Below are 16,488 nucleotides of genomic sequence, written 5' to 3'. Positions count from 1 at the left end.
AGACACACACAAAAGAGGTTATTCGTTTTGTCTCTTTAACCTTACGGAATTGGGCGAAATATTTGGCAGGATTTTTTTATTCGGCTGAAATCAATATGTTTGACATACATTTCAAACTCAGCACCATAAAAATTTAAAACTGTCGAACGTGCAAAAAAATGATGATAGAATTTGAAAAATGGACAAATTCATTTTCTAGAAATGATTTGTATATTGCATCAGCAATATTGGCGGGATGTGGTGCATATTATGCTTATAGCTGTTTCTCCAAATATCAAGATCATGGAAAGCATAAGAAAAAACGTAAGCAATGTAATTTTTCTATAGGCTAGGCTTTGATGCCCTACTGTATTTTAACTCACTTCAAGTTAAACTGTGGCTGTGGTTGTGTTCTGAAAGAAGTGGGGATATCTAAAACTTCACCTAAGAGGAATGAGAAAAAGAGTTGTTCAACTTGGCTTAGATTAGCATTTGCTCTCTGGGGACCCTTTCTTAAGTGAATTTAGAAACATTCCCCAATTGATTCGATAATATTGTATTTACACTCATGGCATTGCCCCACCCCTGCCTCCCTGTTAATGCCAGATATAGGCTATCTCTAGCTTAGGCCTATTTTTTCTCTTTTTTGTAGTTTCCCCATGAGAAAAGCTCTGAGAACAAATTTAACAAATTGTAATATACATTCTTATATCATTCCTAAAAGTATTACTTTTAGGCTATGTTTTACTCTCTTGGAAAGGGGTTAGGCTATGAAAATAAAACTTTGGGGTAGGGGTCTACAGAGTAAAGTTTGCCCTGGAAAGGTATTTTGAAGTACCTATCTCCAATACTGGTAAAATTCTAGTTGAGTGAATTCTTTCTATCTCAGAAAGGGGTTAGGTTAGAAAAATGAAACTTTCAGGGAAGGGTCTAGAGGCTAAAGTATATCCTGAGAAGGTATTTTAAAGTACCAACCTCCACTCCTTCTCCCTCTAGAGGGCCCTGAAATTTGCCTACATGACAGGTCTATACCTATTAAAATTTTAACAAAACAAAATTTTACCTTAACTTTCAGTTACCAGTTGCTTTTTCTCTGCCTTTAGTTATGAAAATGCAATCCCTGTTATTTGAGTAGAATTCTGAGCCATATAAATTTTTTTTTTAATTTAAGAAATGTATTTGCATGTCTTTAAAACCTTATAAATTGGGATTAAGCAAAGTTGTGAAGCTGAAAGCAATCTTGTTGTACTTCATTCAAGCAGAAGATATATTTTGCAAGATTTCACTTTTATAACATGCATATTTTTAAAGGTCATCAAAGGTCAAGGCCCTCTAGAGAGAGAAGGAGTAGAGATAGGTACTTCAAAATACCTTCCCAGGACATACTTTAGTCTGTGGATTCATCTCTGAAAGTTTTGTCTTCCTAACCAAACCCATTTCTTAGATAGTAAGAAGTCAATCAACTAGAATTCTACCCCAATACTTATGACTTTTGTACCAATCTTGAGTATCTATGACCTTTAAAAATCTTTGTGTTATGAAAGTGAAATCTTGAAAACAGATTTTATACTTAAATAAAGTACATTGAAACTCTTTTTAGCTTAACAATTTCACTGAATCCAAATCAACAAGGTTTCAAAGATCTGAAAATACATTTCCACGACTTAGGTAAAACCCATTGATATGGCTTAAAATTCTACTCCAATAACAGGAATTTCATTTGTCAGAACTAGGCTAAAACCAGAAACTGTTAACTGAAAGTTAAGATAAAATGTTGTTGTGTCAGAATTTTAATAGGTACAACCTGTTAAGTAGGCAAATTTCTAAGACTTAGAAATCAGAAGAGGGTTGATATAGAAGCTTGGCAATGCCTTCCCAGAGTATGTTTTAGCCCTGGATTCATTAATGAAAGTTTGATTTTCCTAACCTAACCTATTTCCAAGATAGAAAAAGTAGCTCAACTAGAATTTTACCCATTAAATATTAAGCAGTTTACATAAATGACCAACAAACAAAGTGAACACACCATTTGATGCCTTTTTTATACTCTTTCCAAATATAATAATTGTTTTTGCTGAAAATTTAATTTTAACCTAACCCTTCTGGCCTTACCCAGATGCATAGCCCATGTAATATATTTTGTATTACTTACAGGATCCAGTGTCTATAGGGAAAACTTCCCTATCAGACACTCTCTAGATGCAAGGTTAGCTTTCTCTTTTTTTTCTTTTTTTTTATTTGAGTTCAAAGTCAAAGTCTTGTGATAGCAGTCATGTGAATATAAATGTTCTCTCCATAATCAATCAAGACTATTTTTAAAGCAATTTAGGGTCTTAGCTTTCACAACTGTTCCAGGGAGGGAGTTCCAATTGTCAATTGCTCTGATGCTCCAAAAATTTGCCCTTGCTCTGTTCTGAGTCACTGGTTTGAAAGCCTTTTATGGATGGCCTCTTGTAGTTTTAACTTTAGTAGGCTGAAAGAAATTTTCAAAGCTAAGTTTCTCCTGGTTGTTCTTTGCCTTGTAAATTTGTATCTGATCTCCATGTTGATGCCTATATTTTAAAGAGGGTAGCTGTAGTTGGTGTAATCTGTCTTCATTGCTCAAATCTTTGAGTCCTGGGAGAAGCTTTGTTGATTTTCTTTGTGCTTTCTCAAGTTCAGCAGAGTCTATTTTATAGTTGGAGCCCCAGATGATATTTCTGTACTCAATGGTTGGTCTGACAAGTCCTTTGTAGAGTGTGCTTATCAAGATGTTTGAAGCTTTTTCTAATTAAACCAACTAATTGAGTAGCTTTGGGAACTATTTTCTCAGTTTGACCATGGAACTTGGGCTGGGAGTCAATTATGATGCCAAGATCTTGTTCAAAGTCTAGAAGGTCTAAAAGTATTATTGATCCTGTTTTGTTTACCATTGTAAGCTTTGGTTCTGGGAAATCTTTCTTCTTTCCTATCCAAAGGACTTTTGATTTGATAGGGTTCAGATTCAAACTAAGGTGTTGGAGGTTTTTATGGCACTTGGTATTAACCAAGTGACATATAGCAATCACAAATTCTGTTGGTCTGTCTATAGGTCCTGGTTTTGCTACTTTAGGCACTTCCAGGTAAGCTAGGACAATGAAATTTGGCAGGCGTATCAGGGACTCAGATTAAATTAGAAATAGTCGTTTTTCCAACTTGACCATCTGGGGGGGGGGGAGTCTGTTAATTTGGAAAAGATAGAAAAATTGGTTTATTTTTAACTTACAAACAGTTGATCAGACCTCAATGAAATATGTTTGGAAGGATATCGTGTCTCAGAGCTGTTATTTTAAATCCTGACTGGATCTGGTGACATTGGGGGGGGGAGTTGGGAGGGGGAACCTAAAATCTTGGAAAACACTTAGAGTGGAGAGATGGGGATGAAACATGGTGGTAAAAATAAGCACAAGTCCTAGATACATGATTTGAATAATTGGAACAGATCCGCTCTATTGGGTGGGGGGGGGTTCATTCTGATAAATTAGAAAAAAATGATGTATTTTTAACTTACCAAGGAGTGATTGGATCTTCATCAAGCTTCATATTTAGAAGGATCTCTTAACTCAGATCTCTTATTTTAAATCTCAACCAGATCCAACATTATTGGGGGGGGGGCAGAAACCTTAGAAAATACTTAAAGCAGTGAGATCAGGATGAAACTGGATGGGAAGAATAAAAACCTGTCTAAGATACATGACTGACATAATCGGACCAGACCTGCTCTCTTTGATGGAGTTGGGGGGGGGGGTAATTTAAAAAATTGAGGTATTTGTAACTTATGAAAGGGTGACCAGCTCTTAATGAAATTTGATATTGAGGAGGATCTTGTACTTTAAAGCTCGGAATTTTAAATTCCGACCAGATCTTGTGACATCGGGGGGAGTTGGAGGGGAAACCGGAATTCTTGGAAAACATGAAAATTGGGGTATTTTTATCTTAGAGATATTTGATTGGATCTTAATGAAATTTGATATTTAGAAGGAATTCGTGTCTCAGAGCTCTTATTTCAAATCCCGACCAGATCTTTTGACATTGGAGGGAGTTGGAGGGGGAAATCTTGGGTAAAACTTGGAGTGGAGGAATCGGGATGAAGCTTGGTGGATAGAATAAGCAAATGTCCTTGATGTGTGATTGATGTAACCATACTGGATTTGCTCTCTTTGGGGGAGTTGGGGGAAGGGGTTCAGTGATTTGGCAAGTTTGGTGCTTCTGGACATGCTGATAAAGTTGTTTTTCCAGGTTCGGTCATCTAGGGGGCTAAAGGGATAGGAAAAATTAGAAAAAATTAGGTAGTTATAACTTACTAGTGGGTGATTGGATCTTAATGAATTTTGATATTTTGAAGGACATCATGACTCAGAGCTCTTATTTTAAATCCTGACCGGCATTAAGCCTCTGATTTTCCTTTTAAATCAATCTATTGATTCTTAGGATTTTGTTAGAGCTCATACCATATGAGCTCTTAGCTCTTCTTGCCTTGTCACAAGTGCCATATGAGCTCTTAGCTCTTGTTTGTTAGCTTGTTGGTGTCTTCCTGCAGTAATGAGATGTCTGTATAGCCTGTTACTTTTCTGCGTACCTTGGTATTGTCTGTATATATTTTGTTGTGCTTGCAATACTAGTGCTTTACTCAAGTGCTTTTCTCATTGTTGATGAAAATAATGAAGGGAAGTGGTCCAAGGACGCTCCCCTGAATTACTCCACAGGTCACATTAGAATATCTTGAGAGGGTATAATCTACTCTGACTCTATTTCTGAGAAACAGTTGGGTGCATGGGAGGGAGGTTGAAATGTTTGGGGAGGTTGAAAACTTGAAGCTTCCAGATAAGGTTGGTATGATGCTCTAAAAGGCTTTCTAAAAGGCTTCTAAAAGGTTGGGTGATGCTCTAAAAGGCTTTTTCAATGTTGAAGAGGACTGCTAGAATGCTGTGACCTTCTTTGAGGGCTTTTATCCAGTTGTTTAAAGTTTCTAGTAGCTGAGTAATACAGCTTCTGTAGGGAAGGAAACCGTACTGATTAAGGTTTATGAGGTCCTTTTGTAGAGTATTAAATAAAAAAAGCAAGTTTTTTTTTAGCTGAAAGTAAGGAGCGACATTAAAACTTAAAACAAACAGAAATTACTTTGTACATGAAAGGGGCTGCTTCCTCATCAACGCCCCGCCCTTAACGCTAAAGTTTGACTCTTTCTCTCAGCTCTGCTTTTTAAAACAGTAAAAAACTTTAGCGTAAAGAGCGGGACGTTGATGAGGAAGCAACCCCTTTCATATACAAAGTAATTTCTGTTCGTTTTAAGTTTTAATGTTGCTCCTTACTTTCAGCTGAAAAAACTTGTTTTTTTTATTTAATTTCTGAACATTTTTGAATCAATGCATGTTTGATTTTGGCTCTCCGCAGAGGAATAATTAAAACAAAATTTGCATATTTTTTTTTTGCTAAATGGCTTTCTCATAATTTTGATCGAATGATTTTGAGAAAAAAAGCAGGGGAGGAAGCCTAGTTGCCCTCCGATTTTCGGTTAATTAAAAAGGCACCTAGAACTTTTAATTTTTTACGAATCTTTTTATAAGTAAAAGATATACGTCACAGATATATGTAAAGATATATATCAATGCATGTTTTGATTTTGGCTCTCTGCAGAGGAATAGTTAACACGAAATTAGCAAGTTTATCTTTTTTTGGCTAAATGGTTTTCTCATAGTTTTGATCGAACTATTTTGAGAAAAAAGGAACAGTGGAGGAAGCCTAGTTGCCCTGTGATTTTTGGTTACTTAAAAAGGCAACTAGAACTTTTAATTTTTTACAAATGTTTTTATTAGTAAAAGATAAACAGAACTTATAAATTAGCTTACGTAACGAACTTTTGCAATCTCATGTTTTTATTACATATATGAGGGGTTCACCCCCTCTTCAGTACCTCGCTCTTTACACTATAGATTAAATTTTGTTCCAATTCATTAAGAATGATCCTTGAATCACAAAAGCTGTAGAATAAATAGTTGAAATCACTAAAAATACTTTAGCGTGAAGAGCGAGGTATTAGGAGGAGGTGAGCCCCTCATATGCATAATAATTTCTGTTTGTTTTAAGTTTTAATGCTGCTCCTTGCTTCCAGTTTAAAAAAAAACTTTTCGTATTTATTTTTTCATTGTTTTTTTTAATAATGTTAGAAAATCTTGTGCTCCCTTCATGGAAATTTTCTTCACCCATGACAAATTCCTCACTGGAAAGTTTCCCAACATATCCCCCTCTTGTCAACCCCTTCCCTAAAGCAAAAAATCCCCCTGAAAACGTCTGTAAACTTCCCAATAAGCATTACTATATGTAAGCACTTGTCAAAGTTTGCAACTTGTAGCCCCTCCCACGGGGACTCTGGGGGAGTAAGTCGTCCCCAAAGACATGGTTATAAGGTTTTTCGACTATACTGAATAAAATGGCTATCTCAAAATTTTGATCCGTTGACTTTGGGAAAATAATTAGCTTGGGAGGGGGCCTAGGTGCCCTCCAATTTTTCGGACACCTTAAAAAGGCACTAGAACTTTTCATTTACGTTAGAATGAGCCCTCTCGCAAGATTCTAGGACCACTGGGTCGATACGATCACCCCTGAGGAAAAGAAACAAAAAAAAACAAATAAACACGCATCCATGATCTGCCTTCTGGCAAAAAATACAAAATTCCACATTTTTGTAGATGGGAGGTTGAAACTTCTACAATAGGGTTGTCTGATACGCTCAATCTGATGATGTGATTTTCGTTAAGATTCTATGACTTTTAGGGGGTGTTTCCCCCTATTTTCTAAAATAGGGCAAATTTTCTCAGGCTTGTAACTTTTGATGGGTAAGATTGAAGTTGATGAAACTTATATATTTAAGATCAGCATTAAAATGTGATTCTTTTGATGTAACTATTGGTATCAAAATTTCATTTTTTAGAGTTTTAGTTACTATTGAGCTGGGCTGCTCCTTACTACAGTTTGTTACCACAAACTGTTTGATGAGAGAGTATTCTGTCTCTTATGCATCCCTCCAAAAGTATGTATTTATTGATTCTTGATTTTTTCACCTTCAATCCAATTTATGGATAAACCAATTTTAGTAAGATTGATGCTTATAGAAGGTATATAACCCATATCTAAAATAAGAGAAAAAAAATATCATCTTTGAGGGCCCATAAATGGCTTAAAATTGAATTTGTCACTAAAACTGTTTTTATATTTGGAAAGAGAATTAAAAAAGGTAATAAATGCTATGTTCCCTTTATTTATAGGTCATTTGTATAAACTGCTCAATATGTACCCAGTTTGCTCTAATATCCTAGTAAATTTTAAGACCTTTCCAATACTGAGTGAGGCTAGTGGCTTAGAATAAACACAGTATATTAGATCATGATGAAGCAATTCTTTTGGACTATAAAAATTGAAAAAAAATGAGTTATAATGAAATAATAAGTTTTTAACCCTTTTCTATAACCAAAAATAAGAAAAAAGGTATCATCTCTAAGGATGTATAAAGGGCTTAAAATTGAGTTTCCAAGTAAAACCGTTATTATATTAAGAAAGAGCATCAAGTAGTATCTTCACACAATTCATAGCTCAATATTGGAAATATATCAAAATTTACCAATCCCATCCCTTAATGGTGAGATATATAGACAAGTTATGTATCTCTAGCCTATGCATTTTTCTAGTTTTGATTTTGTTAGCATGCTTCTTTACGATTGAGCCTTTTTAAAGGAAAGTGTAACAAATGGAAAAATTACCTTAATTTGTACTTGAGCAAAATTTGGGCCTATGTTAGGTCTGTGTGCTCAGTGTTGAGGATGGGGATTTTTTTTCTCTGTGTTAGGGCCCAGTGACATGCTATAAAAGAGGTCAGCTAGAGAGATGCAGTTGAACCCCACGTGCTAATAGTGACCATAATATAGGTATGGCCTGTAATGACTGTATATAATTTGAGAGAGAGAATGACGGACTTGGGCAATATGTAACTCATATTAATATTTAAAAGGAAGGATATAAGAAAATGTTTTATACTTTTGTTTTAGTTGTTTTTAAAAATTCCTTTTTTGAAATTGGTTTCATAGCAAACAAGAAACATCAATGATATCAAGCAACAGGAAAATCTAGGGAGAATGTATAATATGGGTTATATATTATTGACCATTAGTGTGGTTAGGGGTTTAAAGTTGAGGAAAGTGAAGCACTTTTAGGAATGATATAATTTTATGTTTTTGAAATTCTTTACAAGCAAGTTTTTAAAACCTAAAAGTACTTTCTTTCAAATGGGAAAACCACTAAGTTTATATTCATTCTTCTATCATTTTGTGTGTTTTTGGGATTTGGGGGCTTCTAGATGAGAGGCTTTTGACCATCTTGGAAATCAGTTCAGGAAAATAAATAAAATTCTCAGCAATGAATTCCAATCCCCAGTAATCTCCTGCAAGGGTATTTAGACAGACATACCTCTGCCTATTCCCACTCCAAAGAACATTGACCTTTTATGACATTCCCAGTTTTTTATTATAAAAGTAAAAGGACAAGAAATAAATATATGACTCAAACGGGGCCTAACAAAGTGGTTTGAACCTCATACCCTTGCTTGATTGTAATTTATAAGGTTTAAAAGAATTTAGAAATCAATTTCTTAAATTTAGGAAAAACACATCTTGATATGGATTTAAATTAAGATGAAATAATGGAAATGGCATTTTCAAATCCTAATGCAAATGAAAAAGATATTGAAAACCCCAAATCAAGGTAAAAAATTGGCTGTTACATTTTAGATTTTTGATATAGACCTGTCATCAGGGCTATGTGATCTTCTAAGCCCTAGAAATAAGAAATGGGAAGAGATTGCAACTTGAAAGCTCCTTCCTGGAGTACATTTTAGGTCCTGGAACCATTCCCAAAAGTTTCATTTGCCTAACTCAGCTGCTTTGAATGGTGGCGAGAAACCCTTCATCTAAAACTTTACCACTTTGGGTAAGTATTTAGTGCATGACCATGCCCAAAGGAAACATGCTAAATCAATGAAAATGATATTACATCCCTTTTTTGTGCTCTTTCCAAATATCATGGTCATTTTTTCAGGCAATGGACCTCACACCGTGATTGTCACAGCAATAGTCCTACCTTACTTTAAATGACAACTGGGAGGAGGTTAAGGTTGTAGATCCTTATTATGCTCTGTAATGACATCTATAGGAATGATTTTCTTTTCTAGTTGCTTATTACTTCCTTATTGAAGATTCAGCCACCTTCCAGTTGAACTCTTAATGTAGCTACTCTTTGTCAATTTTGCTTTTAAATGGGTGTGCTGATTCAGTAGATACTGTGTCTTTTAAAAGCTGGTTTTATACATTGGCAACCCGATGGCTGAAGAAGTCCCTTTTTCCGACAGTGGTATAATGTTGCTTTGAAAGTTTCTCTGATACATAAAATCCAAAAGAATTCACTAAAGCAATGAAATTTTTCTTTTATAATGTGCTGCACCTTTCTATTAATAGTAATATCATATTTGTTCTAATGTTATCCACATGTTAAAATAATTTCAAATAAAATATTTTTATAATCATTGCATTGAAATTTATTTGTGAAATATTGTTACCTGGTTAGGAGTGCATAAAATTGTTAACAAAGAATACATGATATATAACAAGATGCAAAATAATGGAGAAATATATTACTAGACCTATGTTTGGGATCCTCAGGCTCCAAATATAACAATCACTACTGTTGCAAAGGGGTTCCAGCTCTTCCCTTCTCTCTTGTGATGCCGAGAATAATTCCTGGTTAGTTAGATAGATAGTTGCAATTGTTGCAATTTTTTATTTGCAACAATTAAATAAATAAATATGACAAACCAGTGCACATGCCTGGTGGTATACTTTAGCACTGAGAATATTACAATGACAATGGTTGTACATAGAAGTTTTCTGACTTTGTTGGTTTCCATTTTTTTTTTAGTAATTATTTCACAATAGCTGTTTTGTTAAAATAGTAAATACAAAATTCAAAACGTAACAAAATAATTAACTGCATATAGCCTTGGGTACCTACAAATATGAAGGAAAGGGGGTCTAGACACAACTAAGATTACAGTTACTGTTACATTTGGAAGGGCGTTGAATAATGAATTAAATAATGGCCATGTTTCCTATTTTTGCTTTCTGATTTTTGTGTACATACATATTTCAAAAATGAGTGTAAATGCAGAAAATTTTTTGACCTGCCCTATAGCATCTTCAAGCTCATATTGTGGGGTTTGTCCTAAAAATGATTCTGGGGAATAACTCACATGTTGAAGCTGCCACTCTTTGCATTCTGAAAAAAAAGTCTTTAAAAAAAATATATTTAAAAAAAAACATATTTAAAAAAATATAAAAAAAGTATAATTAAAAAAAATATTTTTTGATAAAATATGAAAATGTCTTTTATATGATTAATTTTAAAGAACTATTTCCACATAACAAGTTTTTCAAAGAAAAGTGAAGAACTTCATTAAACCAAAAATAAGCAGAAATAAAGTGGAATAATCTACCAATCATAAAATTACCACAAATCACCTTCAATAAATAAATGAAACCCAAAACAAGCAGAAATCACAACAAAAAACCAAGTAAAATTCAAAAAGACCAGAAATTAAAATGAATAGTGCAGACAAGCCCCACATCTTTTCAAAACCAGAACATATTTTGCTCTAAACTAAAAGACTAAAACTTTTTTTTTAACTTTAATACATTGAAAATTACTGAAACTCTAAAGAATAAATATCAGCCTATGTATATTAAACTGACAATCCACATTCATTTAATGTTTTTTTTTCTCAGTGCTGCCTATGATATCACTTATATGCCCTTTTGAAAACCTGTATGCACATAGTCTTGAAATTGAAACTCCCTAAACATTTCTTAAAAGTTTCACCTTAATACCCTTAGCATCACTAGTTACAGTAAGTTTAGAATTAGTATAAAAGTATACATGTAGTGTCTGCTGGCTAGTTCAAAGTCCACCACAATTTACCCTGAAAGATTTAGTAATATATGCTCCTCCTGACATTGTTCAATTCATTTTCAACATTGCCCAAATTTTTGCCTTAATACCCTTAGTTTTAATAGCGGTTGTAGTAGCACCAGTAGTCATAATAATAGCAGAAGTAGGAGTATCAGTAAAATCAATAGTAGTAGCCTTAGCTTTAGTAGCAGTAATATCACTAGCAGTAGTAATAATAGCAGCAGTAGTGGCAGTTGTAGTAGTATGAGTAAAAGCCATAGCATTAGGATGCAAACATTGTCTTTTGGTTAGTTTAACATCCCCCATAATAAGAATTGTAAGTTTCAATTTCACACACAACATTGTTCTAAGATATTTCTCATATACCCTTTTGACAATGTGCATACAGATGGTGAATTGTGACACAGTTCACCTTCTGCCCTAAAAATTCCAACTTCATACGCTTAGACATAGTTGTAATAGTAGTCACAGTGGTAGTGTTACTATTAGTGTTACTATCTGTATGCACATTAGTGTTACTATTAGTGTTACTATCTGTATGCACAATGTGCATACAGATGGTAAATTGTGACACTGTTCACCTTCTGCCCTAAAAATTCCAACTTCATACGCTTAGACATAGTTGTAATAGTAGTCACAGTGGTAGTGTTACTATTAGTAGTATAGTAGTGGTAGTATCAAAATATTATCTTTTGGTTGGTTGAACATCCCCATTATTGGGTCCTGGAGTTTTCAAATTAGTACAGTTAGCCATTGCTAATACATTGCTTATAAGTTCTTTTGATAACTGCTTATTCATATAGACTGCTTCTTGAAGTAGCATATTATTCATTTTAAGGCTCTTAGCCTTACAAGTAGTTGCAATAGAAGTAATAATTGGAGTAATAGTAAAAGTAGCTGTTGAACTAGTAATTGTAACAGTGGTAATAGTACTAGTAAAAGCTTGCACATAATGCCTTTTGGTTAGTTGACCCTCTCCTTTAAGCATTCTCTGAAAGTTTTAACTTAATCCCAAATAATTTTTGAAATATGCTCTTTTGACAACCTGAATGCAAATAATGTCTTTTCAGTTAGTTGAAGTTTGCCCTCAATATTCTCTCAAATTTGCATCCTAATAGACTTAGCCTTAATAGTACTAATATTACAGTTGCTGTGGTAATTGCAGAAGTAGTAGCAGTATTAGTATTACATCAGTAGTAGTAGTAACAGTAGTAGCAGCAATATTAAGAACAGTACATGTTGCCTTTTGGTCAATTGAACATCCTCCTCATGTTTTTCGGGAAGTTTCACTTTAATATGGTAAGCTGTCCCAAAAATATTGCTGATGTGCCCTTTTGATACTCTTTTCATCTTAATACCCTAAGTCTTACTAGTTGTTGTAATTTAATTAGTAGTTGCAGTAGTTTAGTAGTGGTAGCATGAGTAAAAGCAGGAGCAGTAGTAGTGTTAGTAGTGGCATGCACATGTTACCTTTTTGTTAATTCATCTTTGCTTTTAAGCAATCTCTAAAAGTTTCAGCTTTCAGATAGATTTCAGATAGAGACGTAATATAAACAAAGCACAATTCCCGGTGTTTAGAAACTGAAGCGATAGAAAGAGGAAGACTCTGAGACAGAAAATTTAGTTCCAGATATTTTGCTGAAGAGCTACACATCCTACAAAGTGGATATGTTTTGTATAATTAATCCAGGAATAGAGAAGCAAAGCCCTTTACATTTCCAGGCTCAGCAGTGGTTGCAGGTTTTGAGCCATTTGAATAATATAAAAAGCATATCTTAAGTGAAACTATTTGTAGAAAGGAATAGTCAAAGAAGGATCAAACTAAATTTTGGAAACTATTTTTGACAATTATTGAGCCTCAGCAGTTCAAAACATTGGTAGTTGTGAAGTAAAGACCAGTGCATCATCTAGGCAAACAATTTTGCCTACTATTCAATAGTGATTGTAAAATTAGAAATAAAATGAATTAACCTCTAAAAAAAAAAAAAAAAAAAAAAAAAAAAAAAAAAAAAAAAAAAAAAAAAACTCTTGTTTTGGCTTTGATAGATGCTGAGAAAAGCGGTGAGAGCATAGCTCTCGCTGCGCATGATGTCAGAAGGGCCTTTGATTCACTAATTCATGAGCAGATTATTTTAGATATGGGCCTAGCAGGTGGTGACTCAAGTATGTTAAACCCTTGGTATGATATGTATAAAAATTTAAAAGCTAGACTTAAGCTACCGACAACACTAAACCTGACAAATAACCCGGTGCTTCCCGTTAAAAAAGGTGTAAGGCAGAGTGCATTGACATCACCTACCGCATTTGATAACAGCATCGTTAAACCGCAATCTAAGTCAAATCTGACATGCATTCTGAGAGGGATTGATCTATCGTTAATAAGCTATGCAGACGATGTACTTAATCTGAGCCGCCTCCTTCGCGGTTTAGAGGAGGATTTTATCCAGTTTCAAGTAGAATATTCAAAAATAGGCCTTCAGTTTAATGAAAAGAAATCAGATGTGTTGTTGTTTAATGCTAAGCAAGGGTCTGCTGTTGATGTTAGGCTGGGTGGTGCTACTGTTCGGCTTGCCGAACACATAGTCTATTTGGGGATCCTTATTGGTCGGTCTATGCTTGAAACGCGTCATCTTTTGCAGAGTCATCTGCAGAAACGGATCTCTTTAGCGTATAGCCGTGTTGCAGTTTATAAGCGTCAGTTTGATCGGTGGATTTTGGCCCATCTGTATAATGCAATGGCACTACCCCATTATCTGTATTTAAGTCCCTTTTGGAGGATATTCCAAAAGGAAGATAAGAAAGAATTGCGGTCTACATATTATAAATATACGAAGTACCTTTTACGGCTTCCACCATGGACAAGTAACCGTATCGTGACAAGTCGGTATGGGATTATCAACCCTAATGAAGCAATAATAGCCCAGATCGCCAGATATAACTCTAATATTGTTACTCATCCTTGGGCAATTATTTTGAGGCAATAGGTTTTGTTTTTTGTAGTTAGATATCCATTTGTTCTTTATTTTTCTTGTGTTTGTGTATTCTTTTGTTGTGTGTTTTTTGCTTTTTTTTATCTTATATTCCATCTGTTTCTTTTGATGGGAAATAAATATATACATACATACATACATACATATGGTGTGTTTTGATTTAGTTCAAATTACCCCTCAATATTTTGTCAAATTTTTAGTGTCATGTGCATAGCCTTAATTGTTCTAGAATCATAGCAGGAGTTATAGTTGCAGGAACAGTATTAGCAGCAGTATTAATAGGAGTAATAGCAGGTACGTGTTGCCTTTTGGCCAGTTGAATATCCCACTCATGATACCCTTAGAAGTTTCATCTTGCTATGGCAGGCTGATATGCTCCCATATCAGCTGATATGCCCATATCAGCAATGCCTATGCACATAGTATGGTTTGATTTAGTTCACCTAAATGTTTCCTCTGATGTTTATTTTAATATCCTCTGCCTTGGTAGTGCTTGCTGCAGAAGCAGTATTTTTTTTGGTAGTATTAGCAGTAGTAGTAGTGGTGGTAGTGGTTGTTGTATCATGCAAATATTGACATATGAAAAAAACAACAAAAAACAATAAATAAAAAAGTCGGAAAACGAGAGTAGTGTCATCCAGTGGAACAATATGAAGCAAAATTAAGCATATATTTCGGCAAGGACCTCTGCCAAGTCCAAGTCTTAGTCCTTGGCTAAGAAAAAAATCTAACCTTTTGAAGTAAACTTCACAAGAGACTAATATACATTGAATCAGATAAACCAGAATATATGAAAGACCCTTCACTAATTGGATTGTGCAAAAATTCTTAGCAATAGGCTTAGCTTGTCAACCATGATTTTCATTAAGATTTGGACAGGTGGTTTTACTTTGAGCTGAGAAAAATTTGTTTGAATAATCTGTTAATATTAAGTTATTTTAAATTGGGCTTGTGAAAATATCTCTATTATCTCTATTTATAACAAGATCTCTATTTGTATATTTTTTAATCTCAATTGCCTCTTAAAGATTGTGTTTAGCCATTTACAGTAGATATTAAATTAAGTCCTCAAAAAGAACTAAATAATCCAGACTTCAAAAATGTTAATGGTCAAACCAGTATTGAAATTGCCTTTTTTATTTTCACATCTCAGGGGTTTATCCATTGAAACCTTGTGTTCATGCAGTCGATCCCCCAGCTGTCGACAGATCCTGCTAATGTAAAACTTCCCACATTAACAAGGGACTCTGTAGACACGACTACCCAACATGGGGTCAGTTCTTTTCCCGAGTTGAAAAAACATTCAACCTTTAGTTTATTTTTGAATTTAGTTAATTGCTTGCTCTAGTATCACATTTTGCAGTTAATGTCAGTAGTGACATTTGGAGGGAAGGGATACAGGCTAGACTTGGACTTCTCTCTCATCTTTTATGTAATAAGGAACTCACAGTTAAAGTTAGAGCTTGTATCTTTTATGTAATAAGGAACTCACAGTTAAAGTTAGAGCTTGTATCTTTTATGTAATAAGGAACTCACAGTTAAAGTTAAAGCTTGTATGGTGGTAAGATATTATTTTTTGGATGACTTTGGATGACCTTGACTTTGGCAGCATTATTACCGTATTCTGGTTTCAAATAGTTCGTGGTAGAGAACGTGGTGGCTCAATATTAACTGAAACTCTAAAAAAAAAAGAATTTTGATACCAGTAGATATATCAAAAAATCGGATTTTTATGCTGATTTCAAATATATAACTATTAATAAGTTTAATCTTCGGCTACCCATCAAAGGTCTGAGGACATTTGCCTGATTTTTGGAAAAAGGGGGAAACACTCCCTAAAATTCATAAAATCATAATTAAAATAACACCAGGCAGAATTTTGTATTTTTTGCCAGGAGAAAGATCACAGATGCGTGTCTATTTGTTTGTTTGATTTTTTTCCCAGATGTGATCGTATCGACTCATTGGTCCTAGAACCTCGTGAGATGGCTCATTCGAACGGAAATTAAAAGTTCTAGTGCCCTTATTAAGTGACGAAAAGATTAGAGGGAAACTAAGCCCCCTCCCCCGCCCCTTTTTATCACAATTTTGAGATAGCCGTTTTTGTTCATCATAGTTGAAAGGCCCAATAAAGGCAATTGCAAATTTTCACCAAAATTGAACTGTCATGAGGATATTTCCATGGAGAGGGGGATTTCTCCGTGGAGGTGGGGTCAGATTTTCAAGCATTATTTATTAACAATCAGAAATTAAATGAAAACTTCAAGTTTTTTCAATTGAAAGTAAGGAGCAATATTAAAACTTATAACTTCTGAAACACAACGGTCGTTTAATTAGAGCAATAAGGTTTTTTTAAAAGTACTAAACAATTTTAGTTTAAAGATCGAGGTTTTGAGGAGGGGGGAGCCCGCTTCATATATGCAATAATTTCTGTTCGTTTTAAGTTTTAATGTTGCTACTTGTTTTCAGTTGAAAAACTTGTTTGTTCTGT

At 34.3% G+C, this 16,488-nt stretch overlaps 1 protein-coding gene across 1 annotated transcript in view; it reads left to right on the top strand.

The window, feature by feature from the left end:
* Positions 1-119: 119 nt before the first annotated feature.
* Positions 120-16,488, top strand: part of LOC136027888 (ubiquitin carboxyl-terminal hydrolase 30 homolog) — a 65,498-nt gene continuing 49,129 nt past the window's right edge. The window contains exon 1 of the mRNA XM_065705314.1: positions 120-303. Within this exon, the coding sequence (XP_065561386.1) occupies positions 159-303 (145 nt within the window). The 5' untranslated portion in view covers positions 120-158. The remainder of the gene's footprint in view (positions 304-16,488) is intronic.

This window comes from Artemia franciscana, chromosome 6 (genome assembly GCF_032884065.1).
Source record: "Artemia franciscana chromosome 6, ASM3288406v1, whole genome shotgun sequence".
In the NCBI taxonomy this organism is placed as follows: Eukaryota; Metazoa; Arthropoda; class Branchiopoda; order Anostraca; family Artemiidae; genus Artemia; species Artemia franciscana.
The sequence above is the reverse complement of the archived record's forward strand: the minus strand, read 5'-3'. Positions and strand labels throughout refer to the sequence as shown.